This window comes from Odocoileus virginianus, chromosome 4 (genome assembly GCF_023699985.2).
Source record: "Odocoileus virginianus isolate 20LAN1187 ecotype Illinois chromosome 4, Ovbor_1.2, whole genome shotgun sequence".
Lineage (NCBI taxonomy): Eukaryota > Metazoa > Chordata > Mammalia > Artiodactyla > Cervidae > Odocoileus > Odocoileus virginianus.
Window position 1 is genome coordinate 50457912 of NC_069677.1, and position 27967 is coordinate 50485878.

Genomic DNA, 27967 nt, shown 5'->3' on the forward strand with positions numbered 1-27967 from the left:
TTTTAAAGAATTACCAGAACTTTTATTTTTGCTTTTATTAAAAAAATAAATATGTCATAAAGCTTTTTTTTTTTCCTTTAGGGAGAAAAAAAGGAACAAGTTTCATAAAACCAAATAAGCAACAGTAAGATGTCTTAACTTGAAAAAGATTGGGAATTACTGGTTTACAAGTTACAACTGAATGAAAGGGCAACTATACCAGCCTCAGCTGGCTATTTCAGGCCAATGGCAGCAAACAAAAAGATCAACGAGGGCAAAATAAATAACTGTGTGGAAGCCCTGGTAAGTGCTTAAACAGGCCAAGTCACTGAGACATCAGGATAGATAGATCTTGCTTTGAACAACACAGAAGTTCCTGAAGAGCTGTGTATAAATGAAATAACTGCAAACATACGAGGAGAGCTTGGAATCTGAAAGAATTCCATAGTGAATTCTCTTGTGAACAACCACTTCCACTTTTGTAAATCCAGGTCTGTTTGCTTTGCTTAAGGCAAAGTACACCGAGCGGCTACCTCTCGGCTCAGGTAGCGGCCCGGTCTCCTAACACTGCTCCTGCCTGGCCAGTGGCACAATTTCCAAGTCTGTGTTTCTGTGAAGTAGTGTAAGATACAAGTTGACCAGGGAACCCAGCTACATCTGGTGAAGCAGGCAGGGGGTGGGGGTCCACCTTGAACAATATTTCCATGTCAACAAATACTTTTTTGAGATCTACTTTGTGCAAAGTACAGTAATAAACTCTAACCAATTCGGTTACAGATGTATTCTTTCTTTAAAACCTTCAGTCAGGGTCTACATCTGGAACCCTGAAAGTAATAACTTTTAATTCTCAAGACAGGCTTTAACCAAATCAGATGCCCAACTCCTTCAAATTGGGGTGGATGATAATGAGAGACTGAGTTTTCTAAGGCTGAAGTTTAACATAAGAACCACATTTTATATAACTAGTTAATGAAAAATTTTGCTGGTGACAAATTTTTCAAATGGTTCTTTTTTCCTCTTACTTTCTCTAAACAGAACTGAGTTCTCAGGCAAACTCTGCAGAACAGTTAGTCATTGATGCTCTGTGGTTGGGTGACATATTTCAGTCCTACTGATAGAAACAGAAATTTCTTTCCACCCACCAGAACGCCATCAGCTCATCCTACACCACAGCAGCAGTGCTTTGGACAGAGTAAATAAGGTGGTACTAGTTCCAGTCAGTTTTAATCTTTGTAAATGAACTGGATCCTCACATTCGCGCACAGCCTCCATTTGGCCAAACTTCTACCAGGCTTAAGCCACATTTAGTTAGGCTGTCTGTTTCTTTATAAAAGCGCTTCTAATAACATTGTGGCCTATGATGTACAGGTGTGAGTGAGAAGAGTGTGCAATCCTAGTCTTTCCCACACTGAGCACGCAAACAACAATTAGTAAGTAATTAAAGAATAAGTGGTCATTTTAAAACTTGTGTTTTTCTTAAAAAAATTTTTTTTTCACTTTCTAGCACTTAAAAAAATGGTCTTAAAACTGCCCTATTTCCAATGCTGTTCCCTACTCTGCCCACCCATCCAAAACCTGCTACAAATGCTGGATTGAGTTTATACAAATAATTTAGCAGTACCAAGATTTTTCAAATGGAAACAGTGTTACTGACTTCTTCATATTGGATAACAAAATAAGGGTAACTCTGGTCATCATTAAAAATGACAAAAATCTGAGGCTCAAAGAAATTATCGACACAAGAGTCATACAGGTCACTGGTGACGCTGCCAGGGTTGACGGGAGGGGGCCTTCTCATGCCGTGACTGCCCATCGTGTATCTGCCAGTTAGCACTTTAGCCAGAAACATGAAATGGACTCCTTTGGAGGACTTCTTAGAAAAGTTATGAGAGTAGCTTGCCTTCTTTGCAAAGTAACTGCCCTGTCCAAACATTGTAGCATGCTTTCCACAGACTCGCGGGTCAAAGTTGTGCTTGCAGATCCCATCTACCACATCCTGGGATGTTCCATGAAATAAATGTCTCTCATTTATTATTCTGTCACGGCCAAACATTTTCCGGTTCATATATTCCTTTTTCCTAAGACAAAAAGTGGACAGGGAATTCAAAAAAAGGAAGGTATAGATGAGTTTAATAAGCATGATGTTCTCTTTATGGTTTCAATGGTGAGGAAATGTTAACATAGCCATCAAGGACAAAAATATCATCAAAGATCATACTGCAAGTTTAAACTTCTCTTTTGCACAGCAGACAAAAGCCCTTTCCCTCTCTGCTCCACCAACCATTTGTTCACTTGCTCTTTCATTTCCAATCTAGCTCTCATAGCTTACCTTCTCAGGGTGACTTCCTTACCTAATTCCACCAACCTTAAAGTCTCAATTCTGAGGTTCCTCAAATCTACATGCAAGCTCCCCCGCACCGAATTACATTAATTTGTGGCTGACTTGAAATACAGCACCATAAAGTGATCAATAACAAGGCCTCTGGTGCTAGCCTGCCTGGGTTCAAATTCCAGCACCATATCTTATTAGCTGTATGACCTGTGGCAAGTTACCAAACTTTTCTGTGACTCAGTTTTCTTTCTGTAAAATGCAGACTATAATAATCCTACTTGGAAGGTCTGTTATGAGAATTATGAGTTAATATAGGAAAATATATGACATTAAGTTCTATGCAAGTCTTTACTATTATGTTCTGCATTTATCATTAACTACATCAAGAAAACCTCTTTTGAACTTTTCATATTGCTGACTCACCTTTTATATTTCTCCCAAAGAAACTGATTTTGGACTCTCAATATTTGCAAAATTCTATATTTAAACTCTGGCACAGTCTTATGAAAAAGATTATAGATGATTCGGTAACTTTTGTCCTCTGCAGAAACAGGCACTTGAATGAAGTCCTGAGAAGGATGCATATAAACCCAAGTTTCAGGGTAAAAGTTTGCTGAGGTGACTCCATCTGGGCAGATGATCTGTGATGAGGAGGTTGCTTCAAGAGGTGGAGGAGCCTGTGTGGGAACACCACCAAGTGTCCTGGAAGGGAGAGGATGGAATGTCCATGTAAACCTCAGCCTAAGTCCAACTCACATTACAGTGCTCTAACACTATAATCTGAATAGCTTAAATGAATGTCTAAAAACAACTGGCTTATACTCCAATATAAAAGTTTAAAAAATTACAGAAAATGCTATCAATTAAAGGAAAGAAAAAACCTTAGCGTGAACACTGTACAGATAACCTATTATTAGTTCCCCCCGGCTTCCTTATGGAGAAAACTCTGGAATGTACTGCTGCAAGGCAAGTAAGCAAGCACCAATTTATAAATATCTTTCCTTTCTGAGTCCTGGATTCCTCTTTTGCCTATATAGTTACACTCCATTTCAAGGTAACAACAATTTGTATGTGTTCCTCAAACTTTGTTGTACTAAGCAGAAAACATATCACTACTAAAGACTACTTAGATGGGGAAGCATAGTGAATGGAGACAGTGAGGCAGGTGGGTTAGAGGGAGCTTACAGGGAGACGACAGAAAATATTAAAAAAAAAAAAACCAAACTAGTCTTTTTATAAAAATAAACAGATCATGGGTTTGGTATCAAAAGAAAGCTGACATTTGGCATTTTCTTCAGTTTTAAATATCACATATAACAACAAAACAATCAATACAATTCAAATTTTATAGCTTTAGATGTGCTTAAGATAGAGCTAATTACCTTAAGCCCTAGATACCAGAATATCCTTGAACCTTAAGTTTAGGTCTGTTACTCTAAAGGATGAGTTTAGACAAGCAGTTACTTATTCCTGCCTGATTACATGATTTAAATCCTATTTCTTGGCCGTTTTCAAAATAGAGCAAAAGGAAATAAGCAGAGATAAACGGAATCCTAACCCTGACACTCAGATTCAGGGCAAAGAAGGCCTGCCAGCTGTCTTCTGGAGCATTTTCACAAAGACCTGACAGACTCCTCCAGAGCCTTCCTTGCCTGGTACATTATTCTGAAGAAAGGCCCCAATGCTTTAATCAAATTCTGACAGGTATGTAACTCGTTAAAAAGCCGTCACTATTCTAGAGGAATGTCAGGAAACACAGACTATAATCTCCTTATTTTTAGCTGTTCCCTCTATTCCTGCTCTGTGAAGAGTCTAAGTCCTAACCCACCAGGTTTACCAGTATTGTTAGCCGTTGATGTTACCAACAGAGGTTTCTGGGTTGAAGGAGGAAGGTAAGATTCTCCCCACCACTCTGCCCAAAATAGGTTACAGGCTGTCACAGCTGTACTGAAAACCTGGCACTGACAACAGAAGAGACGGTTCCTCTTTCTTCTGCTACCATTCCTGCCTGGAAATCAGTTCACAAAATGAAAGCTTCATATTCAGCTCATGAGTATTCCAAGGACACATTGCAAGCTTCCCACATACCTAGCCTTCTCTAGGGAGCCAGAGTCAGTCAAAGGCTATGGAGCATGTACTCAAGGACCTCTGAAGAATGAATTCTCCTAATCTAAGGTCACCGTTTATCACTCTCCTTCCCTCTTCTGGCCATTCTGAAAGACATTTCCTAACTTCAGTGATGAAGTAAAAATTAATTTTGTCCTTTTTGGGAGGGGTCCCCAACGTCCTGGAGCTAATGCCTGATGATCTGAGGTGGAGCTGCTATAATAATCATAAAAATAAGGTGCGCAATAAATGTAACATGCTTGAATCATCCAGAAACCTTCCTCTGACCCCTAGTCTGTGGAAAAACTGTCTTCCATGGAACCCGTCCCTGATGCCAGAAAGGCTGAGGATCGCTACTTTGTGGGTCTCAGGCCTTATCAAGACCATGAGGTGACTGCACAGGACAGATGTCCTGTCAGTTGAAATGGACTTCCAAACTTTGAAAGCTGCTATTTGTGTGTTTAGCTCAAATATTCCAAGAATATTCAAGAATAAGATTTTTGTTAGCCCTATTAAAAACCAGCAAGCACATAGAAAAAAATTTAACTGAGAAACATCAGCTAAACTTGATTGTGGTAATAATTCTGCAATATATATAAATTATGCTGTGCACTTTCAACTTATACAGTGTTTTATGTAAATTATGTTAATAAAACTGGAAGGGGGAAAAGGCAGGGAAACCCTTTAAAAAGAGCCAACTTTGCAGGAAATTCATGAGTTAAGCTTGCACCCCCACCTCCCTGCTCTAGCATTCCCAATTCTTAGGTATCTCTGATACGCTGATAGTTACAGCCTTTTTGACACCTATGATTTTCTTGGACCCTTTGCACTTACTAACACTTCAAAACAAAACTTTCAAAAAAACAAAAACAAAAACAAAACTTTCTTCCTGACTAAGATCATGGTCTCTCTAGAAATCTACTTCTGAAATCTGACTTTTGGAATTGGTCCTTCTCCTTTCTCTCCCCTCTAGGCCAGCCCTGGACTGAGAGCAGACAGGAACTCAATGGCTGCATGCACCATCACACCCTGGTGAACTTGCTGCTACTCTACTCTTTTCCTGTTGAAATGTCTGCATGATCTCTTTGATTTGCTAAGCTCTACTTTTTACCTGATGATTACTGTTCCAGATAAGAAGACTAAAATAGGAAAGTCTGAAAAGGAAGAGAGTGACTTTTTTTGTTCTCTTGTAAGCCAAAATTAGGAAGGCCATATTTGTGGTACTAACTCTACTACTGCTCATACCAGTTTTACAGTTCATACTTCTACAAAACAAACCTAAGTTTAAAAAAAGGTGAAGGGAAGGGTATTCCATAATTGCTAGTCTTAGGATCGAAACAAATCAATTTTCACTCTTCCGTAAAACTCTCCCCACAATGCAGCACTGAACGAGCATTTCTTCCTCTTATACAGAAGCCGTATCGTGCTAGACTGGCCCAGCATGCCAGGCTGCGGGTGTCCCTGATGAGCCCCACTGTCTCACAGTATGTTCCTAGCTGCCGGACGCTGGCACTGTCTCAGCTGTGCTAGCGCAATTACAGAACGGCGTTTTTATTGGTTTCTAATAAAAAAAAAAACAAACCACAGGGTAAAATTTTCACACCTAAACTAAGAAGAAAACACATGTTTACCTCAAGTTTAGAAACACATATTTCTTAAATCTGCCTTACTAACAAACTGCTTTTAGGTACTGAGCATTTCAAGGATTTTTGTTTATATTTTGTTTTTAATGTTCCCATCGCAATCTCAGAATTAGAATCATTAAGACTACCATAATGATATGCAAAAAACACACTTTGGACTTGAAATAAACTACTAGTAAGAATATAAGATGCCAACCACTATTACCCTAGATCTCCCCAGTTCATAAAACCAAGTAAACCTAGTTGTATTTTAAAAATCAAGCTCTAAATATGATCTATCTGACTAGAGTAATGATTTCCCTAGAGACACTACCTTTCGGAGATGGCCTTGCTAATGGCAATGTGCCCCAGCTTTAGCCATCAATGGAGATGTGCCAGTAGGCTCTCCAGAGGGAAAAAAAAAAACGGCACTGGGGGAACTGGAAGGAGAGCTCCCCTTTAATTCAGAAGTTTGAGCTCAGTCTCAAACCTAAAAGTATGACAGGTACTTTTAATGAATGTTACAGGAAAATAGGCCTTAACTGAGCAAATGAGAATGCAAATTGCTTGAAAAGGTGAATTTGCTCCATGCAAGTTCACTGAAGGGAGATGAATGGAGAACACTACCTTGAGGGACAATCTCTACTTGCCAAGGCAGTTTATGGGCTAGAAAACAGTCCCATAACTTGGAAGGGTATCTCAATCTTAAATGAAAGAGGCAAATGCAAACACTGACTTAATCTAGATAGAACTACTTTTAGTTGTGGAAAAATGTTTACTTTGCTTTCAAGTCCAAAAAAATGCAAGAGGATGCTCACTCTTTTAGTGCTGGGTTAATTACAGCTCATCTGAACTCTATTTTTGAAAGAATTAAACCTAAAGAATAACTCAATTTTACATTTTAGACAATCAAGTTAGTCTTTTAAAGTCTTTTTGGTATTTAAAAGTTGTATGTTTACATAAAATGGAGGGTGAGAATTTCTGCTGGACACTTACTGTAAATATGGAAGCAGTATAAAACAGGAACGGAAAAGGGGTCTCCTTTTTATTTCTCTTCTGAAGAATGAGTTGTGGAGAATGTAGTGGTTGTTCCACATCATAAATCGGACTTCTTTCAAACCTCGAGAGTTGGCTTCTTCGATCAATCGAATAACAGACTATGGAGGAGAAAACAGAAGGTAAAGAAAAATCAGCGAGTTAAAAAAAGCAATAAACAGTCACTATAACATAGGAAAAATGTTAATGTAACAAAAGGTAAAAATAGTTAACTTTGCTGTTAACATCAGAAGAGCACCAAAAAGTACAGTGAATCAAATTACTTCCTGTTATATGCAGGAATTTTATTTTTTTCTAAGATGCAGAACAGAAAGATGCTTCCATGGATTTCCCACCTTATGAAACATGTGAAAGGTTAATCTATCCTAATTAGAAGCCTTATAAATGTCCTGGAGATTTTATTGTTTCTATTCCTTAAGAGAGTTTCAGAAGAGGATTAAAGATGGTAGTACATACTGCTCACATAAATCAATTACATTCCAAAAAAAAGAGGAAAAACACAGGGACAGTCCAACTACATTGGACTATCCAAATATATTTTAAACAGCCTCTTATTCTCTTCAGAAGATACCAGATACTAGTGACTACTTAAGAATAAGAAATTTTAACTCAATATTGTGTTTTATACTAATTAACATATTAGGTTGTTTTCTTTTGCTATTATCTAAGGTAGATAAGTCAGTTCTCCCTTTTTGTAATGCTGGAAATGAATTTAATCAATTAAAGAAGTCAGATCTTTGGAATGTGAAATTAATCTTTAAATCCATTTCGGGGCAATTAATTGTGACTCAGAATTCTCATTCAGAGGCAAAGTAAACTACCATCATTTTAAAACCTCACTGTGTAATTGATGAACTATTCTTACCATCTCAGACTAAGGATACCTGTGCACTTGTGATAGAATTTTAAATGACTGACTTGCTTGACCACAGTTCAATAAACATTTTCAAGTACTTTTTCCAGGGGCATAAGGGCAATTGTTTTCCTCAGTCTTCTAAAATGCTAATAGTATAACACATGATCCAATCACCAGGAGCCAGATATAGTCAAAAGTTACACTAGTGCTCATCTCATTAAAATTACTCCAAAGTTGGCACTGAGTCTGAGTACTTATCACAGTAAATACTTGGTCCCTATTGTAATAAGATACTGGGAAAAGCATTTTCTCTCTGATAACAATGGTATTCCATTTACGGGCTCCAGGAAATTAATGGGAAAAAAATACATTTCCAGAAAAATCAAGAGAGAAAAGTATTATTCATTGTCAACAAGACAATATCCAAAAGCTCTTTGGTTTGTGGTTCTATCTAGTCATCATCAGAAAGGAACAGTGAAACACAAAAAAATTTAAATGCACTTTCTGGAAAAATACTCTGTAAATACCTCAGGATACTCCCTCCATCCAAAGTGGTCCCTACAGAAGAATTTCCAGACTGTGTGGTAAAGAGAGTTGACATTGCTAGAGGGTGGTGTGGACAGCCTTCGTAGTTGGTCAAATTCAGCTGTTTCATACACATTCATGGCATTCAAATCTGCCCAAAATTCTTGTCCTCTAAAAAGACCCAAGAAAAAATGGACTGTTAATATCAGTATATTTGCAAAACAAATACTGAAACATAGCATATGACATTACAAATATCTAGTATAGTATACTGTAGAATTTTCAAAGCTTGTTTTGTTTGTAGTAAAAAGATACCATTGTGAGTGGTTTCCCATTTCTTTTATGTCTTTTCTTAACAAGACCAAAATGTCCAAGCCATGGAGCAGAGATTGATTCTATCCTACAGCATCACTGGCCTGAACCAATCAACATAGTCCTGGCTCTTCCCACCACAGTAGGATGAGCCAAACCTGGTCTCAACCAATTAGGGGGTCAGCTCTAGGATGAAGCTGACATGGAAAGCAGAGAGAGAAAAGAAACTTCTCTTGAAGCCTGTCTTTTTTTCAGAGGCATCACAACAGGAATATACAATATTGCTTGATGAAAGATAGGAGAAATTAAATGACCTCAGATGAGACAAGTACTGCTAATCTACCTAACATCAACATCATCTTTTATCCTGTGGGTGGAAAATAAAAAAGGTTGACAAAATATGATGAGAAAAAATAGTCTGGATTATCATAACATTCAGCATGAGAATAGTTTTTTCATTTTGATATATGGTCTGCTGCTGCTGCATCCATACTTTATTGGGGAGGGGGAGTTCCCACTATATAAATCAGAATCACTTAAATTTATAAAAGGTGGTACAAAAAATTTGTGTTTCTTTTTTAATGGGACTTCATCTAGTGTTTGACTCATCTGAACCATTAATGGCAAAATGTTCATTTTTCTTTTTGTATATATTTCAAGATTTCCCTAAGAAAATGTAACATCACAGCTATAAGCAGAGTGACTAAGTTTTTAAATGCATTATTTTATTCTTTCCACCATAGATTTCTAAACGAATGTCTTTAACACACATCCAGATACTCCAGACCCAGTGGCACTCAAAACTGGCTCATATGAAATCCAGGTGTTTGGACAGATATTCCCAATAATTGACATGCTTTGTTGTAATTAGGATTTTGAAAAGGATTTTGACCTATGGGTTTTGTTGGTTACTGTGAAACTCCAGACTCTGCTCTTGGAACACTTGTTTCAAGGACTGTTAAATAGGTACTCTGCGCAAAAAAACATTCTGTGGTCAAGTCTGAAAAAGTTGTCTACACAGAGTTAAACAATTTACTTACTGCAGCTACTCCTCTGTCCCTTAAATATGTGAAGGTAGAGACTGAAGTATCAATACCATGGTGAGGGCTAGAAAGTACTCTTCCAAACCTATGACAATACTCTCCCTTTTACCATGAATACCTATTAACATCTCTCACTAAACACTGCTGGCAAATGTGAGGGAGAGAAAATATTTTCTACCCTCCACCCCAATGTTCATAATTTGTGAATTAGCTTCTCTTTGGGAAAAAAACAAACCAAAACCAAAAAACTCAAAGTCATATACCAACTGATGTGGCCATGTAGCACATAACTTGTAAAAAGCAGCTATGTTCCTTTAAAAATTCCTAAAGAGCTTCCCCAAGCCCTAATTTCTTGCTTAATTTCAAGTGAGGATTAGAATGCCTAATTTCATCCTAACTAGCAGGATGTAGTCTTAAAAGGAACATGTAATTTTCAGTGTGAAATGCGAAGACAATAAAATGCAGTTTATATCACATTTGAACACTACTTTGTTTAAAATTATTTATGGTAAATAGGAATACATAATCCAGAATTTTAAAAAAATGTTTCTGGGAAATTCTACAAAAAAGAAAAATACTGAAAACTGGAACTCCTATACTGAAATTAAACTTCACATCAAGTTACTTTAAACAATTTTCCCTTAATTTTAGGAGACTCTGATGTTATCAAGTGGAGAGATATTAACCTCTTTCTTCCTCTTAAGATCACCTCCAGTTTCTAAACAGATTTTCCTGCTTTAAGTTTATTCCCAGTAACTGTTCCCAATTATGAGTCAACAAATCCTCAGTATTTTCTTTATGGAGTTCTTAGTATTGCAGTTAATATGTTAACATACATTATACTATAAACAGCCAATGCTTTTTGCTGTCCAGATTTTATTCTGGACATCTCTCTAGCAATGTCTGTCTATGCCTATGTTATTAAGACTTCATAATGATTCGCATGAGAAAGACATCTAAAACTGCAGCTTTTGCTACATTCCCTGAGCACTTCAGTCTTTTGGGCATTATGAAATTTCTATGACAAATCCTAATTTACTACAATCAACTGTTCTGTGGATTGATGTATCAAAATACTATTTTAGCTCTACTTGATTTTCAATATGCTTTTCTAGAGTTGACAGGGAGAAAATAACAAATTTGAAAAACATTAAATTATCTTTTTATAAGATTAATTTTACCACCTGCTCTCCCTTAAACAGGGAATGCTTAAAAAATCCAAAGCCAAAAGTTTTTATTCTCTTCAATCTGCATCAGTATAAAATCATCCAACACGAAAGCCAAATGTTCAACATTCACCACTCTTATCAAACCATTGTTTTGTATTATCAGAAACCAGTTATGAGTCGTGTGTGGAAATGGTGATGGTGGGCTGTTTTAGGCAATACACAAAGAATCAAACAGATGTAGTCCCTGGCTTCAAGACAGAAAAAACTAACAAAATCTAAAACCAAAGAAGCAGTACATCTGCCTATCTAACACAAGTACATTCTGGGAATGAGAAGACAAAGAAAAGGTGTGCAGCATTATGGGAGAGGTGGTGGCTACTGCTCCAGGAATGGATAAAGGTAAAGAAAATAACATGCTTTACAGTACCAATCCAAGATAGCTTTCTGTAAGAGAAAGAATTTTAGCAACAGTTTAATAGGAAATAGGGATTCCTCGGTAGTTCAGACAGTAAAGAATCTGCCTACAATGCAGGAAACCTGGGTTCGATCCCTAGGTTGGGAAGATCCCCTGGAGACAGGAATGACAATCCACTCCAGTATTCTTGCCTGAAGAATCCCAAGGACAGAGGAGCCCGGTAGGCTACAGTCGACAGAATCACAGTCAGACATGATTAAGTAACCTAACACTTCAACAGGAAATAATTACCAGAAAGTGAAGGTTATATGGCAGAAAAAAAGTTCTTCAAGCGTTTTGCTTGAAGGGTAGGGACAGGGAATAACAGGGCCAGCGTTGGAAAAGGAAATCTTCTCAACAGGGATATGTAAGAGATGAGAAAATGTGAACAGCATACTACAAGGCACAGTGCGAGATGTCAGGCCATGAGCTAAGGAGGCAAGTCTAGGGTCTCAGAGCCTTAAATAAAGGCTGGAATTTAGACTGTTGAGCAGATGGAGGTAAAAGGTCAAAGTGGTCAATACAGGATGTGTATTAACTGAGCAACAGAGACCGTGCTAAAGATGGGGTTGGAGAGAGGAGAGACAAGGCTTCCTAAAAGCAGGGTGCAGTCATCCTGGCAGAAGGGAACCCTGTCTGACTTAAAGACAGCCTGACTGAGGGATGGCCAGAGAAGAGCGAGAATAGGAGGCAGCCACTGTGCAGTATGCTTTAGATTTAGTTAAATGTATCATGTGGCTGAATCAATCCATCTGGACTCACCCAAAATAAAACTTTATCACAACAAATTAGAAAAAAAAACCATTGTGAGCCAGTGGCTGATTTTTGCTTTAATGGGAAGAAGGAGAGTGGACTACAGAAATATTAACAATTCTGTGTCAACATGCTTCACCAAACACACCAGCACACATACCAATCTAAGAATTTTGCAAAATTAAAAATTCTGAAGAGAACATCCATTCTCACAATTTAGATGCTTACTAACAACGACTCTCTTTCTGCTCAACAAATATCTTGACACACCAACATTTCCAACATATATTATCAACACAGAGTACCAACACCCATACCATCATTTGTTCTAGAATGTGTATGTCAGATACTAAAAAGTACAAAGGGCCTGCAATATAAATGATAGAATGTAATGTAATGGAAACCAAAACTATTAAATAAATAGCTGCTGAGTAAAACAGAAATTAGGACACAATCTCTTTGTTGGATAAACAGTTCTTGAGATTATGTATTTGGGAGCTCAGGAGAATGTAACCATTTTAGGCAATTTCTCTATTTACAAATTGTTCAAAACCAATAAAGAAATGTGACAACAAATGTAATCATAAGTGGACACAATGATTAAGTGCTGGGCTATGGCCAGGCTAAGAAGATGAAAATGGTAAAATGCCCAAAAGTCAGTGGGGAAAGACAAGCAAGCCCTGTGGCGCAGTATGAAGTGTGGCACAGAGGTGGTCTGGGAGCAATCCGGAGGCCTCACTGCTGGGAAAAGGGTCACGAAGGTGGTCAAGGGACGTGTCCCAGAGTAGGTGAAACACGAGCCAAGTCTGGCCAGCCAGCAGGCAGACCATGAGAGGCAGGACACCACATGCAGAGTGACTGACACGTGCAGAAGCCAACCAAGCGCCACTCAAGCAATCCAGAGCAAGCAGCACATGCAGTTCATGTGGGAGGTCAGGGTGTCTGTGTGTGTGCGCAGGATGATAACAGATAAGCCTGAACTGAACAGGTTGGCTGGGGCCAGATAATGAAGAGCTTTGTGTGCTGGGTTAAGAGGTTAGGACTTGATTCTGTGGGCTACAGGAATCACCGGTGGATTTCAACAAGGGTCAGATTTGCCTTTTATAAAGGTCATTCCAACAGCAGTGGTAGGAAGGGCTGATTTGTTTATCTTGGTAGAGAGAGGTGGGGGAAGGGTGGAGATAGGCACTTACTTGCCAGATATTTATTAGCATGTTTATTATAAATATTTATTATTCTATACTTAGCCATCTATAGCTACTAGAAGTGCAAATGAGACAAGTTATGGTAGAGAACTGAGGAAGCAACAATGGGGATGATTTGAGAGTATTTAAGAGTTAGGCTAACTGCATGGAGGGGCTGAAAGGAGTGGAAGGAGTCCAGGATGTGTCCCATGTTTCAGATCTGGTGACTGGATTAATGGTGCCAAATTAAATGAGACTAGAATCACAGAAGATGGAACACATTTAAGTAGGAAGATGATGTAAGATATAGAACTCAGACTTTAGCAAACATCACTTAAGTCAAGTTTTCTGGACCTTACTCTGTACAGTTTTAACTAGATGAGTTAGACTTCGGAATCTTGGCTTCCTGACTATAAAAGTTAACTGGTTTCTACAAGGATAAACCTGTGACCTCAAACTAATCAACACCCACCTAATCAGCTGGATTAACCAGACACAATTATTTATTACTATTATATAAAGGGAAAATGTCACCCCCAGCTGAAGGTCACGATGAGAGAAGGATAAAGATCAAATGCAGTATCGAGAGTTATTTAGGCTGCTTCTGCTACAGACTTGAGACAGGCATGACAGATGGGGTATGTTTGCTGCTGCTAAAGAAATTTCACAGGCGCACGAAATATAGCTGGCTTTTGATACCTGGCTTTGATGTTTCCAGGAACTCATTTAGCAGTGCTGGAATATCTGGCAGCTTATAGATTCCTTCAAATATGTTACAAGGTGATGAGAATCAAAGCCATGGCATATATAATACCAAAATACACTGTGAAAGCAGTTTAGTTATTAAACTTCAGAGGACTATGTACTCTTTCTGCTTTAGAAGCATAATAACTGTCATTTATTTTGTCACTAATTAAGATTTTTGCTAACACTGACTTGAATACATAGCAGGAAGTTATTTGGGAAGGCAATAAAAATGATCTATCTTTGTATGTTGCCTACATACAAAGCAACATCTTTCACTGTTTACCAGAGGTTAAACTTCTCTACTTCTACACTATGACTTTGGGTCCTGGTAACAACTGGGTTTTCCCCCTTGGTATCCAGAAGTAGTTGTAAATACAGACATACCTACAAACCAGAACTCAGAGCTTTGTTTTGCTTTTATTTTACTGTTACTTTGCGTATGACCCTCAGTAGTTATAAGCAAGCTAAGAATCAAATGTTGACTTGCAATTAAATCTGCCCACCTCTAAGGAGACCCTGACTTATTCAAGGCAGGAGTGCTGAGACTTAGAGCACCCTGTAAAACAATTAACATTAAACCTGGATGATATATTTACCTCAAAAGATTTTGGGGTAGGTAAAAATATTCCCCACTTTAAGATTCAATGGGGCTTCGAGTGTCCAGGGATCAACTTTCTTAGAGCAACTTCTAGCTGTGTATGCTGCTCTCTTGGTCCCTCCTAGGACATCTTGGAAACAGGTGAGTGAGAAGGCAGTAAGTTAATGAGTGGATTTATCTGTGTGCTAAACCACATGCTTGATTTACAAATTGTCAGCCATCTAATCTGTGGTGTTAAAGTGATTCTAGAAGTGAACACGGTGAAATAAAAATGAGAGGATAAGAAATAGGAGAAAAAACCCAGGCAGGTAGGTTGTCTATATGAAAGGATACCTTGTTTTTTAAGTTTTTATAATTCTATATTATCCAAAAGCATGTGGGGAACTAAACAGACACATAAGAGTTTATTCTCAAAGAACTCTGTACTAGGACATGGCCCAGATCTGAGTACACCTAAGTGTTTCCTAAATCCCTAACAAATCATAAGTCCTCTCTACCTCAGGCAACCCCTGAAAGCAAATTACAATAGCTACCTGAGGAAGAGAACCTTCTAAAACACTGTTATGTTGGGCTTTTTTTAAAATTACAAAACTATCAGTTCAAAGCAAATAATGCAGAAGAACTTTTTAATAATATGTGGATAAGCCTAAAATCTTTCATAAATAAAAATTATATTCTGAGATCAGAAGATCTCGCAGCTATCTATTTATGGAGGCATGGGCCTAAATTTCACACCCTGAAGACATCAAAAAAGTCATAGAGCCTTAACTTCTTTCCCAGTTCAGTCACACATCCTGAGACTCTCAGAAGGTAACTTAAGTGAGACATCTCAACCATGGCCTGAAGAGGAAGTGAAACAATTTCTATAAGAACAGCTGGGATAGGAAACATATAGCACATTGAAAAGAAATGTATCATGTCTTATACTACCTTAAATTATGTAGTTATTGCCTTTTATGAAGATTAGTAAATATCCCCTTGTCAAGTGAAATATTTTTAAAACAGAGAGGTTTCTAATCTCAAAGTAGAAAACAAAAAATGTCTGCCATGTACTCAACTGATTAAGTTCTGTGGATATGAAATCTGACAATAAAGTAGGCTGAATTATATTTACTTATAAAACTTTTCTATATAATTATAAAATCAATTGTATGCAAATTGCTTAAAAATAATTGTTTTCAAATAACATCAATTTAGAACTTGTTTACTCATCAATGAAACACTAATTATAAATAATCATAAAATTTATTCCTAGTAGCCCCTAGTAAGGTACAGTCTATTAGCTTATTTCTGAATTGACTTTCAAATTTATAAATAACTCCTTTAAAGAAAGGTTTTTATTTAAAATTTTGCATACAGCTGATTCACTTTGTTGTGTAGCAGAAATTAACACAATACTGTAAAACATTTAAACTCCAATAAAAAAATAAAATTTTGCCTTTTCCCCCAGTTAGTACAAACTAACTGATAAATGACCAAAGAAAAAATTATTTTTTAGTAACAAATTAATTGTGGAACACTTTACGTAAGTGGCATTATTTACTGATGAGTGGCAGCATCTGGACGATCCTAACATCAGAAAGCAAAGTTCCTTCTATTTCACATCCTCTGCCCTCCATTCAAGGATGTCTTTCTTTTATTACCTTGGAAGGCAAACCCAGTATTTCTCCTGTGCTTATTTTTATTCTTGCAATGCCTGGAAATGAAAGAGCGAAGCCAGGTGACAGTCAGAAACCAAAGACCAACCGCAGCAGGAAATTATTTAGAGTAGTTTGTGCCATTTGCCCTCCCTACGCCCAGATCAGCTGCAGGAACTGTGAAGATCACAGAGTTCAGGCAAGATTCTGAAAGTTCACTGCAAGCAAAGTTCACTCTTGGATCCTACCCCTGCCATTCTTCACTGACTATTCAGTGCTGGTAAAAAGTCAGAGAAAGAAAATCACACACACTTTATGGCTATATGTTAAATGAGAAGGTAACAGTTTAAGAAGCTCTTAATCCAAAAAGGGGAAAAAATTAATGAAGAGAAATTCCTGTAAATGTGGCTTGAACTATTTTCTAATCATTATGAGAAGTGCTAGGTTTCAACATAAGACTATTCACAAATCCTTCCTTATGCTCAGAGGCAATAGCACCAAAACAAATGATATCTATTTGCATACAGAATACAAACTTCCCAAACTCTTTCTCAGACAACTTAAGTCACGAGGGATTCTAATGCACTCCTTACACATTTTGTGGTACACACATTCACAAATCACTGGTTTCTGTAGAACATGAAACCGAACAGTTGCTCTAACATTCTCACTCTCATAACACGCTTATCCTTTCATTGTGATGACCATGCAAAGGTTCTTTACTGGTCAAGTGGGTGTTACCAGTAAGTAAACAGCACGGAGCAGAGAAGACAGAGGAGACAGACATATTTTGCTGTGTGGTCACGGCAAACAGGAGGGCTTAGTTAACTCCCTTCTGCGCTTGTCTTAGCAACAGCAATTGGCTAGGTCAGCAAGGCAAACTGGAATTTTCATAATCAGAAGTTTATTAATATAATCAACTTTCTAAAATGAGCTCCTGCTCACAGAATCAGTCATATTTATTTAGCACAACACTACAATACTATTTGTTGCACAAATCAAATATAAATCAAACTACCAAGCTCAATAAGTGGAATTTATTTTTACATAAAATCCTTCATTTTTGAAGATCTCAAAATATATCTCAGAAACTATCCCTTATAACTTCAAATCCTCCTATTAACAAGGAATTAATCTACATTAGAAATTTGAGGCTTTCAGCTAATGTGTTGGGGATTGGGCTGGATTATGTCTAACACTTACAGGGATTTTAAATAGAGGCGAGTCTGTGCAGTATGATCCCTGGTCCCTAGAAAGCACTGCCATAAATAATCTATAAATATAAAAATAACATTTTGTTTTGTTACTGGAGTCCCTTCATATCTAAAACCATGACTTGTTTGCTCCTAGAAATGGTCAACTTTAATTAGAAATATTTTATTCTTCTGTACAGTTTCTGCTGACGGTGTTGCAAAGTGCAGTTCACCTCAAGATCTTAAGCTATTACCTACAGATTTCAAGCCCAGAGTGAAACACAAAATGGCTCAACCCTCAGCACTCTGGTATCTTCCAAAGATACAAACATCATTCATATTCACTTCCTTTTAGCTTAATATTCTCGGATTTATTTAAAAGAGAAACTCTACTGCGTTTACAAAGGGAGTTTCTTATAAAACTTACCAATGTCCAATCTGAACCAGCCTTACAAAAAGTTTTTCCAGAATAACCAAGAATCATCTTGTAACTCAAAAATAAGCTTTCCTTTCACAAGAAGGCAAGTGCAACTAACAGGATACTGGTAATTATCAAAGGGTACTGACCTAGGTTAAGAGGATCTCAGGTCCTAATTTTAAATGTGAAAAAAGTTATTTTTTTGACAAAGGATGCAGAATCTGGTGGTCTCAAATCAGGGGATAAGATACAAGAGGCCACAGGAAAACAGTCACAATCTTAAATGGTTGCATTTTATCCAAATTCCTTAAGTAGGCAAGGTTTGTAAGGGTTACCTACTGATCAGACCCTTTAGAAATAGTCCCCAAACCCAATATGAAACTAAGAATCACTAAGATCAAAGATGCACCCAGAAGAAATTTATGAATTTACCTTTGCTTTATGGCAGAATGCAAAGCTAGAATCTAGAAATTCTAGTCTAACAATAGGGAGTAGTTTTACAGGAACAGAGTAATCACTCAAAAGTTGCATTTTCTGCACGTTCACATATGCAGAATGAAGTTTTAAATGTTGAATGGAACTATTTTTTCTATTTACAATAAAAAGTAAAAGCTTTAGAGTCAACTCAACAAGAAAATGTATAATGTATCATGCAATTATTTTTAGGAACTATCAGATAACCTCGTAAGTTATTTCTTCCAACTGTCTAATTTAAAAGTTATACATCTTTGCTCTCTACAAGATTCATTTTCTTGACCATGAATATATCAGGAACAGACTGACCCCAACCTGAAGCCAGGTGACAGCTGCTTCAAAAAGTCTAATCTGCTTACTGACAAAACCAGAAAGGGAATAAATGAATGATTGCTATTGATTCCCATGAAGGCTCTACACAGACCCAGTAACTTCCCTGGATTAGTATAGACAGAAGCCAATTAGCTTTATTTCATATGTAAATAGCATCATAAAGAGGTACAGAAAATAATTCATTGGATTGCTTTCTCCTGGAACACTAGGCACGCGTTTTGAAAGTCACTTCAAACACAGTTCTTGCTTATGGAGCTCTCTCTTTCTCTCCGGCAGGAATTTTTTAAATAAATTCAAACTCATCCAGCTGTGTATATTCAAGAAATACCAAAAAGTCACAAGGCATAGTAAGTTTCAGCTGTTCTCCTCTCTCTGTGTTATCAATAACACATAATGAGTTAGTTCATACATCATCACAGCTGTGCAGGCCAGAGCTAACTTGGCTAATTTAACTATTCCAGTAGAGTTCAGTCAAGAGCTCGGTCTACTTTAGATAATCCACTCTGCAAGTCATATAGAAAAGAACAGCATGTGCTCTCCATCATCACTAATAAGCAATTCTCCTCCTTTCACGCAGTTCCTGTGAAGTCTTCTAATGGTACTGTCCCTTGGACAATTTTTTAAAAAACAGAAACAAACTTCTAAGAGCAATAAGCAATCAAAATCACTCAAAACTAATGAACTACAGCTATGACAACACTCTAGGCTTAAGCCCCAAAACTTCTTTTAGCAATAAGTTTTAATTCTAAAGAGGAGAAAAGAACACTATCTTCTGACAAAAATTAACCATGGAGTCAGTGTTTGCAACCTTCTTCTTCATCCCTTTTTCAGGAAATTCAGAATTAGAAATAAGTCACTGGTCATATTTCCACCTATAGGTTACCTCCAAAATAAGGTCAGCACAGTGCCTCTTCCTTATGGGTGATAATAACTATGAGACTATTCTGGCACACTTAAAAATGAATGTAATGTGAAAACTAATGGCGATCTCAGTTGCTAAGGGGAGATTTGCACACTCTCTACAATGGTATTCTGCAGTTAGTGAGACCCCTTTAAAAGCGCTTAGTCCTGCCATTTAGTTATCATTTTCTACTAAGGATGAATGCCTAAACTGTCTATGTTTTCTTAATGGAAAACACAACATTCAATGTTGTTTTCTTAACTGTGTATTTGGATTTGGAAATTCTCCAAAGCTCATCCTGTGTGCAAAAGAAGCCTCAGCATCTAAATATGGGGAGTTCATACATACAACCAGTTTTCAGTTGATGTTGCAGATGTACAAAAGCAGTGAGAAAGCAAAGTAGAATAATATAATTTGGAGCGAAGGCAAAACTGGAAAAGAATAGTTTAAATAATTTCATTATAATGAACCAAATAAGCACCTTTATTATTGAAATCCCATTTTTATACGTGTTTTTAGTAGCTAAGCATCTTGACTAATAGTTGGAAGGTACCTGTGAACTTATCTAGCTCAACTTTCCTTCCATTCACTCTTAAGAATAAAATGAACACTGCACATCTCATTTGAGTTAGGTTAGATGTTAAATCCATTTGCAAAAACCAGAGAATTTCATCTACACAGTTTGAAACTATGAACTCTTATCTGTGCTAGAGACGCAGAACTATGAACTTTCCCCAAGTTCCACACAATGAACTATTATGGGTATAGTATATAATAATGATTTACCAAGTCATATAAACTGCGGAAAACAAGTGGGATAAACAACTGCCATTCATTATTCCTGAATCCAGAGACTGCCAGGTTCGGCTTGGGCATATACACAGCTGAACACACACTTCCTGGTTATGTGCAATCTGCACAGATAGACCAGCTTTACAGGCCTGACCACAGAGATTAATAGCTTTAGCCAAATAATGTGGTAACCATGTGAACCTGGGCTGCTCCAGCTTGTTTGTGAATCTCTCAGCAAGGCTCAACATGCCGTTATCTGCATCTTGTTGCCAGGAAACACAACATCGCTTTGGAATACAAGGAAAACCAGGTTGCAGTGACCACAGGTCAACTTCCCAAAAACCCAATTTTTGACACTTAGCTATCTACAATCTTACAACATTTCTTACTGTAGTCCTCGGTGAACTTCACTTTACTAGTAATTAACAATACTTTTGGCTATTTTTATCAGGGCAGGATCACTTACCACCAGTAACAACACAGTGCCAGCAATAGTAACTATAATGATAATTCTCTCAATCTTTTCCTCTCAAGTGTCAAATAAATATTTACTTCCTTAAAACTGGGTTGGAAATCAAGCACTCACTGCAACTACTTTATAACTGATCCAACAATGAATGCATATGTCTATGCATTTCCTCTATGTCTATTTTTCAGCAAAGAAAGTTTACCAAAGGATAAAATACTCAATATGCTGCTGTCCTAAGAGTTCCTGGATTTTCTGGGATCAAAATACCTGTCTTGTCTTGCTCATAGTAAGAGAACATAATGTGTTGGACAATAATCCTGCTAGTTTCTTCTCAACCAATTCAAACAGACAGAAACTTAATGTACCAAGATGCTCAAGTACTCAGCAGACTGGAAATCTGCTTCATGAAAGTGAAGTGGGAGGCCACTGTTATGCACAGTTTTGCAATCTGGAGATGGAAGGATTAGAGTGGCTTTGAGAGTATATAAAATTAATTACCCTTGAAATACCAATTAGAATTGCTAGTTCATAGGCAACAGAGATTTTGGACAATAACTTATTAAAAAGATTTTTAAGGCAAAATGGAAAACATTTTTCTCTCTTCCAATGCTTGCTTAAAAAAATAAGTCAAAAGTAGTCAGCTTTATTACAGGATCTAATTCTGTAATATTCTGCTACCCAAGCAGGACAGGATCTTGAGTGCATTATATTATCAAGAGAATATATTTATGATCAGGAAAACTATATTCTTGATATAAGCTTTACTTTTATCCCAAGAAGTCTTCTACATAATAATGCCTCTAAACTTGGGCTTTATATTGCTTTATATTGCTTCTCATCTAGCTCCACAGGTAGCTTTTGAAACACAAGATGCAAAATTCCAGTCTCATGATAATAAAATTGCTAAAAAGACAGACAGGTCTGTGTACTGAAATATTCAAAGAAAACCACTTACCTAATACTAAATGGGAGCAAGAGAAGTTAAACAAAGGCCAGGTTACTGTGATACCAACAATGCTCTGGCACTGTTAGAACACGGAAGGTTAACATCAAAACTAACAGAATTGGACAACATGGAAATAGATCACTACCACCATTTGCCTTCAGACTCTCCAGACACAAGTCGTATAACTTATTAGTGAACAAAACTGACTCTCCACAAAGTTCTTCTGAACTTTTGAGTTAGGATAGTTAGCTTGCTGTAAGTCCCTTTATATTACAGGAGAAACAATTTAGGAATACAAAGATCAGTGCTTATTATACAACCACTTTTGCACTAGCAAAATGTAGTGCAACTACATTTATGTAGCAACTATGATTTCTCTATTTCCAAGTTCATTAAAGAATGCAGATGTGGGAATTTCAGCTCCCTTATCAGTGAATAATGCTTGGATATCCATACTAAAAGAATCAATTTATTTATTGAGTTGGCCAGAAAGGTCATTTGGGTTTTTCTATACAATCTTTTTTCCAAATGAACTTCCTGGCCAACCCAATACAGGTCTGGCCTACAAAAACAGGAGGATAACTGCTTTTATGTAAATGTCAAATAAATACGTCCATTGGCATAGATTTTCCCTTCACTCACTGTTAAAAGACTCTTTCAGGTTTAAAAAAATACTGAGTTGTGGAACAGTTTATCTGGAAGATAAATAGAATAATAAAATTAATGGCAAAAAGCTTTAAGGAAACTAAAAAAGAAACTTAACATGTTTGGGCATAATTCAGAAGTTTGGGAGGGTCTCAGAATCATTCACAGAAAAATTTTTTGAACTATTCAAAATGAAAAGAGGGTCATGAAAATCTTCAACTACCACTACTTTCTTTTAAAAATATAGCAACTTCTGAGTATGCAAAACTTTAAAATTAGATAAATTAAACATTCATAATTTATAAGATTCACCACTGATTTTCTTTCAAAAGCAAGCTCTCCTGTGTGATAAAACAGTATTTGATTCACAGTATTCAATGTATATGCAAGTTCTCAGTCACACACATATTGCGCAGAGTGACATCTGAATTGTTCAAATCATAAAACCTTCATTGTTTGGTTAGATAAATAGCCTGCATTCAACTGCCATGAAAAATCAGGATAGCACATAGCCAAAAGAACAAAAGTAGAAAAAGAGGATAAAACCTGTTAGGTTACTACTGAAAGAAACCACCCTACTAAGCCTTTAGCCTTTTTACCTTCTCTCTAGGATTTAACAATAACTCTAGAGTAGTTATGAATACATACCCATACTTCATTCTCATTCTATCATTTTCTGGGTTACAGTAAAATCTTTCCAAGTGCTCCTGGGAGTCATTGGATACACTCTGCCACTTTTGCGTAGTTGTCCTCTTGATCTGCCAGTGATATGGCAAGATCGTGTGGTGCTTCAAACAATCCCTGCCATAAATACAAGTGCCTTGCAAAAAGTCCATGCAAATTTCAATTCCATTCTCTTGGTGAGTGTGGTACTGTAGCTGGTTCACCAGCTCAAACACAAGGTCAAGGGAGGCCTCCTCACTTTTGTCCTGAAAGAGCTCGGTACTCAACTTGTCACTGGTGTCCAAAATGTACTGGATTGTAAAACTGTTGTCTTGGAAAACCCCTGGAACATAATCCATGACTTTGTCTATGCAGTCAGGACTAGCAGGAACATCACTTGAAACTGGGTGCAAAATGTCAGTCTGGAAGTGCCCTGATGTAGAATCTGCCACTGTCCCACTGATGGTTTCTGGTGGAAAGTTATGATCCTGGATTGGAACCACCTGCTCTGGAGCATCAGTGGGAGGATGGGCTTCTGGCATCTGGCCCCCAACATTTGTCCCATCAGGAATCAGGACAGACATACTGTTTTCAGTAGGTGGACATGATGTATTGATTTCCAAGGGTTTCTTCACCATAGGTTCATGTAAGCTGCTCTCTTCTGCACTCTGGTTTCTAGATCTAAAAACCCCATCAAGTGAGCCAGATTCTAACAAAGTGTTTAATATTGGCCTCAAAGACCTCAAGGTTCCAGTTCCCAACCTCTTCTGATCTTTTTTCTTAAAACAAGTCTTCAATGGAGTGATCTTTTCAGAGAGTCTCACTGGGCATGAAAATTCATCAGGAGAAGGAGGCTGTACTACACAATCTGGCTCAGGTTCAGTGGTTTCCACTTCCATGATGTGGATTAGCTCCAATTGCTCCTCAGTCTAAAAATCCTATAAGGAAAGGAAAGGAAAGATCATTTACAAGCTGACAACAACAGAATCCTTTTCATTCATCATTATGTTTTGTCTCTAAGTTCCTAAAATCCTTTCTCCAATACTATATTTCATCTTTACAGGTCACTTTTTAATTTTGTTGAGAATCAAGGCTCCAAAGGAGCTAAGGTTATTCAAAAGCCCACAAACAAGTAAAGATGAAACAGATAGCATCTTCTCCACTAGGCTCCTGACATTTATTTGTGGACTTAATATAAAATGATTTGTAATTCTGCTGGGATATGAATTTTTTACAGTTTAAGTCTAGGATGGAGTGGAGAGAGGGGTAGAAACACGTGCATCTATGACAGTGGGGAAACCACATCTCTATTGCTTTGTGGTTCTCTTCACAGTTGTTTATGTATCTCCTGTCTCATGAGGTGACAAAAACTGTAAAAAAAAAAAAAAAAAAAAAAAGTTTGTCAAATGCAGGAAAAACTGCAAATTAACTGTGAGTGAATTTGCGGTATGAGGCTATGCTCAGGAAGCAGGCTCTCAACTGAAATATTATATGGGAGAAAACCAGGAACCTGTTGAAGCACGTCTAGATGCAGAAAGTTCCAATATATTCCCCAAGGATGTTAAGGGTCTACTTTTGCAATCCCCAAAACATTACCACTAGTAGCGGAAGAATACCAGGGTTTATTTAGCAACAGAAGCTATATCAGCAACAACCACTGCACACTGTTTTAGAAACCAAACACAACTTCCTAATACAGAAAGGGGCCTCCCTGTCTTCAGAAAAGCTACATATGTGAATTAAAAAAAAAAAAAAAGACAAATGAAGGCACAGAAAAATAACACAAGAAAACAAAACACAGCAAATTTCAGATTCCTAATGAACTACACAGGGACTTAAAAAGTGATCGGGTGGAGAGGGAAGTGGGAGGGGGGACCGGGATGGGGAATACATGTAAATCCATGGCTAATTCATTTCAATGTATGACAAAAACCACTGCAATGTTGTAAAGTAATTAGCCTCCAACTAATAAAAATAAATGGAAAAAAAAAAAGTGCTTTCTCTGAAGAATCAGACCCATTGAAAAAAACTAGAACTTAAAAAGCAAAGAAAACTTTGCAAAATGATGAATGGTGTCTCCTCCACAATCTAGCATTCATTAACTAATTCTGAAAATATTACTGAGCATTATGCCAGGTGGAAAAAGGGTGGTGATGAGCAATTAATCCTCTTCTCCCTTATCCAACAGACTGAAAGAAATCTTTGCTGCAAGGGCTCATGATTTAAGTATGCATCCAGGGTACAGTGCCTAGCACACTGCACACAGTGGGTGCTCCATGATATTTTCTAGCTGAATTATTGAAGAAAAAGCACCAATTAAATGGCAAGTTCCGTGAGCCTTTATGGGTCAAGAAAAGCAACAAAACGAAAAAAATTGAGTCCCCAGAAAAACAAGTAAAAGATCTAATTGGAGAGATTTAGAAGTCTACATGTGTAAAAAGTGCATAATAAATCAAACTCGGAAAAATTAAAAACAGTATATAACGAGGCGTTAATGCACACGGCAAGTACAAAAGAAAAGGTAGAAAAAAGAGTTCAGTGTGAGCTGGCATTGTTAGGGAAAGCTTCACGAAGAAGGAGGGACTTGACATAAGACATAAATCAACTGGAAGGCAGCCAAGCCAGGCGTTATTATTCATCATTTGGTGCTCTTGCCTTAAGGCACAATTGGCACAGATTGTGGTATTCCCTCTCCACACCAAACCGGCCTGTGCCTTCCCCCACGCACGCACTTACAAACACACACACACAATAACCACTCCTATCACACCCAATCAAGGCAAAACAGACACGAAACCCAGTCATTTATACGAGGGCACACACACGCCACAACTTTTCCTATTTTTGCCCTCTGTCAAACTCAGAAATAAAACCGAGAAACAGGCAGAGAACTGGAGGAGTGGCTGGAGTGAGGAAGTCACTAGAACCCAGTTCCTCAATTAGTTTGCATAACAGAAAAAAAGTAAAGATTGGAAGGACACTTCCTCCAGTCCCTCAGCAAGCGACCTACAGCTTCACCATTCACCTCACGATGCCCCCGGGTGATGCCCCGGTTCTTAAGCACTCTGCACCCCACCACCGTCGGGGAAACCGCCCGGATCCCAACTCAGGACTCCGCCTGGGCGTAGAACGACGCTCGGATTCCGGCCGGGGGTCCGAGGGACGCCTCCTGCCGGCCGCGGCGATTTGCGCAGCTCGGCGCTCGGGATCGCACGAACTGTGCCCGGCGCAGCCGATTCGCGGCCAGATCCCGGGTGTTCCCAAGGATCCCACCCCCTCCTGCTCCTATACCCCCGGGCCAGCCTCCTCCCACCCACCCGGCGACCCCCCGCCCCGGCTGCCCTCCCCCTTCCAGAAGCCACTCGCGGCGCCTTAATTTCTTTCTTTCCTCGACCGACCTTCCCGAAAAGACTGTCCTGCGAGGCTCGGAGGACCGACCTGAGCAGAGCCGAGGAAACGCAGAGGGCGTTTCTCGGGCTGGCGGGGAGGAAGGCGAGGACTTGAAAGTTAATCTGAAAACAGCTTGCAAACTTCTGGGCTGCAGCCGTAACGCGGGTCTGCCGGAAGGCTCCCCTCAGCCGCCGCGCTCTCCCCCGCGCTGTGCGCCTCAGAACGCCAGGGGTCTGCCCGGCAGGGGCGACCGCATAGACGCGCCCCCGAGCCTCCCTTACTTAGTGGAAACGCGGAGCCGCCGGCGGCCTCGACTAAACCCAATTTATACACCTGCCAGAGACCCGAAGTGACTAGAAGTGTAAATCAATGCCATCCTAATGTTGACTGGATCCAAGTGAATTCGGTACAAAAAGGTAGTCTAAACACCAATCACCACAGATCGGTGAAAGCAGGCAACAAGGCCGGCACCCCCTTCCGCGACCACCATCCCAGCGAGAGTCCCTCACCGGCCCCTCAGAACCGAGTCCTTTACCTGAAACGGGCTGTCTGAGAGAACGGACCACAGGCGCTGAGCCGGACGACGCCGGGTCGCAGGCAGTGTTCGCGCCACCGGCTGGGCGAGGAGGGTGGGCTCCGGCGTCTAGGAGTCACAGACTCGAGAAGCGGCGAGCGGCACTCGGGCCATTCTGCCGCGGGGAGCGCAGAAAGCCGAGACTGCACTCCCGAACCAGCTCGCTCGCCTGTCACCTCGAGCTCTGCTTTAAAGTGGCTTCCGGTCGCCTCCTCTCAGCAGCCCTGTCGCGGAGGCGGAGCCTGAGCGGCAGGGGGTGGGGTGGGGTGAGGGGACCGGGAGCTCAGTGGGTGCCGGGAAGGCGGCCCGCCCCGCGTGCGCGTGCGCGTGCGCGCTCGCTCGCGAGGAGGCGCGCGCGAGGTGTGCGTGCGGGGCCGCGTGCTCCCTGGAGGAGGCGTGTCCTCTCGCCGCCCGCTGTGGGCTGGAGGGTCCGCGTCTACAGGCGTCTAGGGTCGAACAGCTGTGAGGAGGGGAGGCGCGCGCCGCGTGGGTGGGGCGAGCTCCACCTGCCTGCGGACAGATGGAGGGTCACTTTGTTCGGAGGAAACCCGAGGGAGGATGTGAAACAGAACAACCCGTTTTTGTGCGGTTGGCTTTGTTTATTTGCCTCCTCACCAGAGGCCTCCTGCCGCTGAAGCCGCCGACCCCGAGACGAGGTTATCGGCTGCTATGGCTGCTGCGGCCAGACGGGGTCGCCCGCCCCGTTCCGGACGGGCGGGCTCGCACCGCACTCGGGCGAGCGCTTGCCGACCTGGTTGCAGGCATTCAGGTTTCACGGGAAACATTCGCAGCATTG

At 39.2% G+C, this 27967-nt stretch overlaps 1 protein-coding gene across 1 annotated transcript; it reads right to left on the reverse strand.

Annotated features, from left to right (window-relative positions):
- TIPARP (TCDD inducible poly(ADP-ribose) polymerase) lies at positions 1 to 27389 on the reverse strand. The gene is made up of 6 exons (XM_020889951.2): positions 27133 to 27389; positions 23193 to 24145; positions 8479 to 8647; positions 7036 to 7196; positions 2735 to 3013; positions 1 to 2057 (listed from the first exon to the last, which is right to left on the reverse strand). The coding sequence occupies exons 2-6, from the start codon at positions 24104 to 24106 to the stop codon at positions 1610 to 1612; spliced, it is 1971 nt and encodes a 656-aa protein (XP_020745610.2). The 5' UTR covers positions 24107 to 24145; positions 27133 to 27389; the 3' UTR covers positions 1 to 1609.
- Between the last annotated feature and the right edge of the window lie 578 nt (positions 27390 to 27967).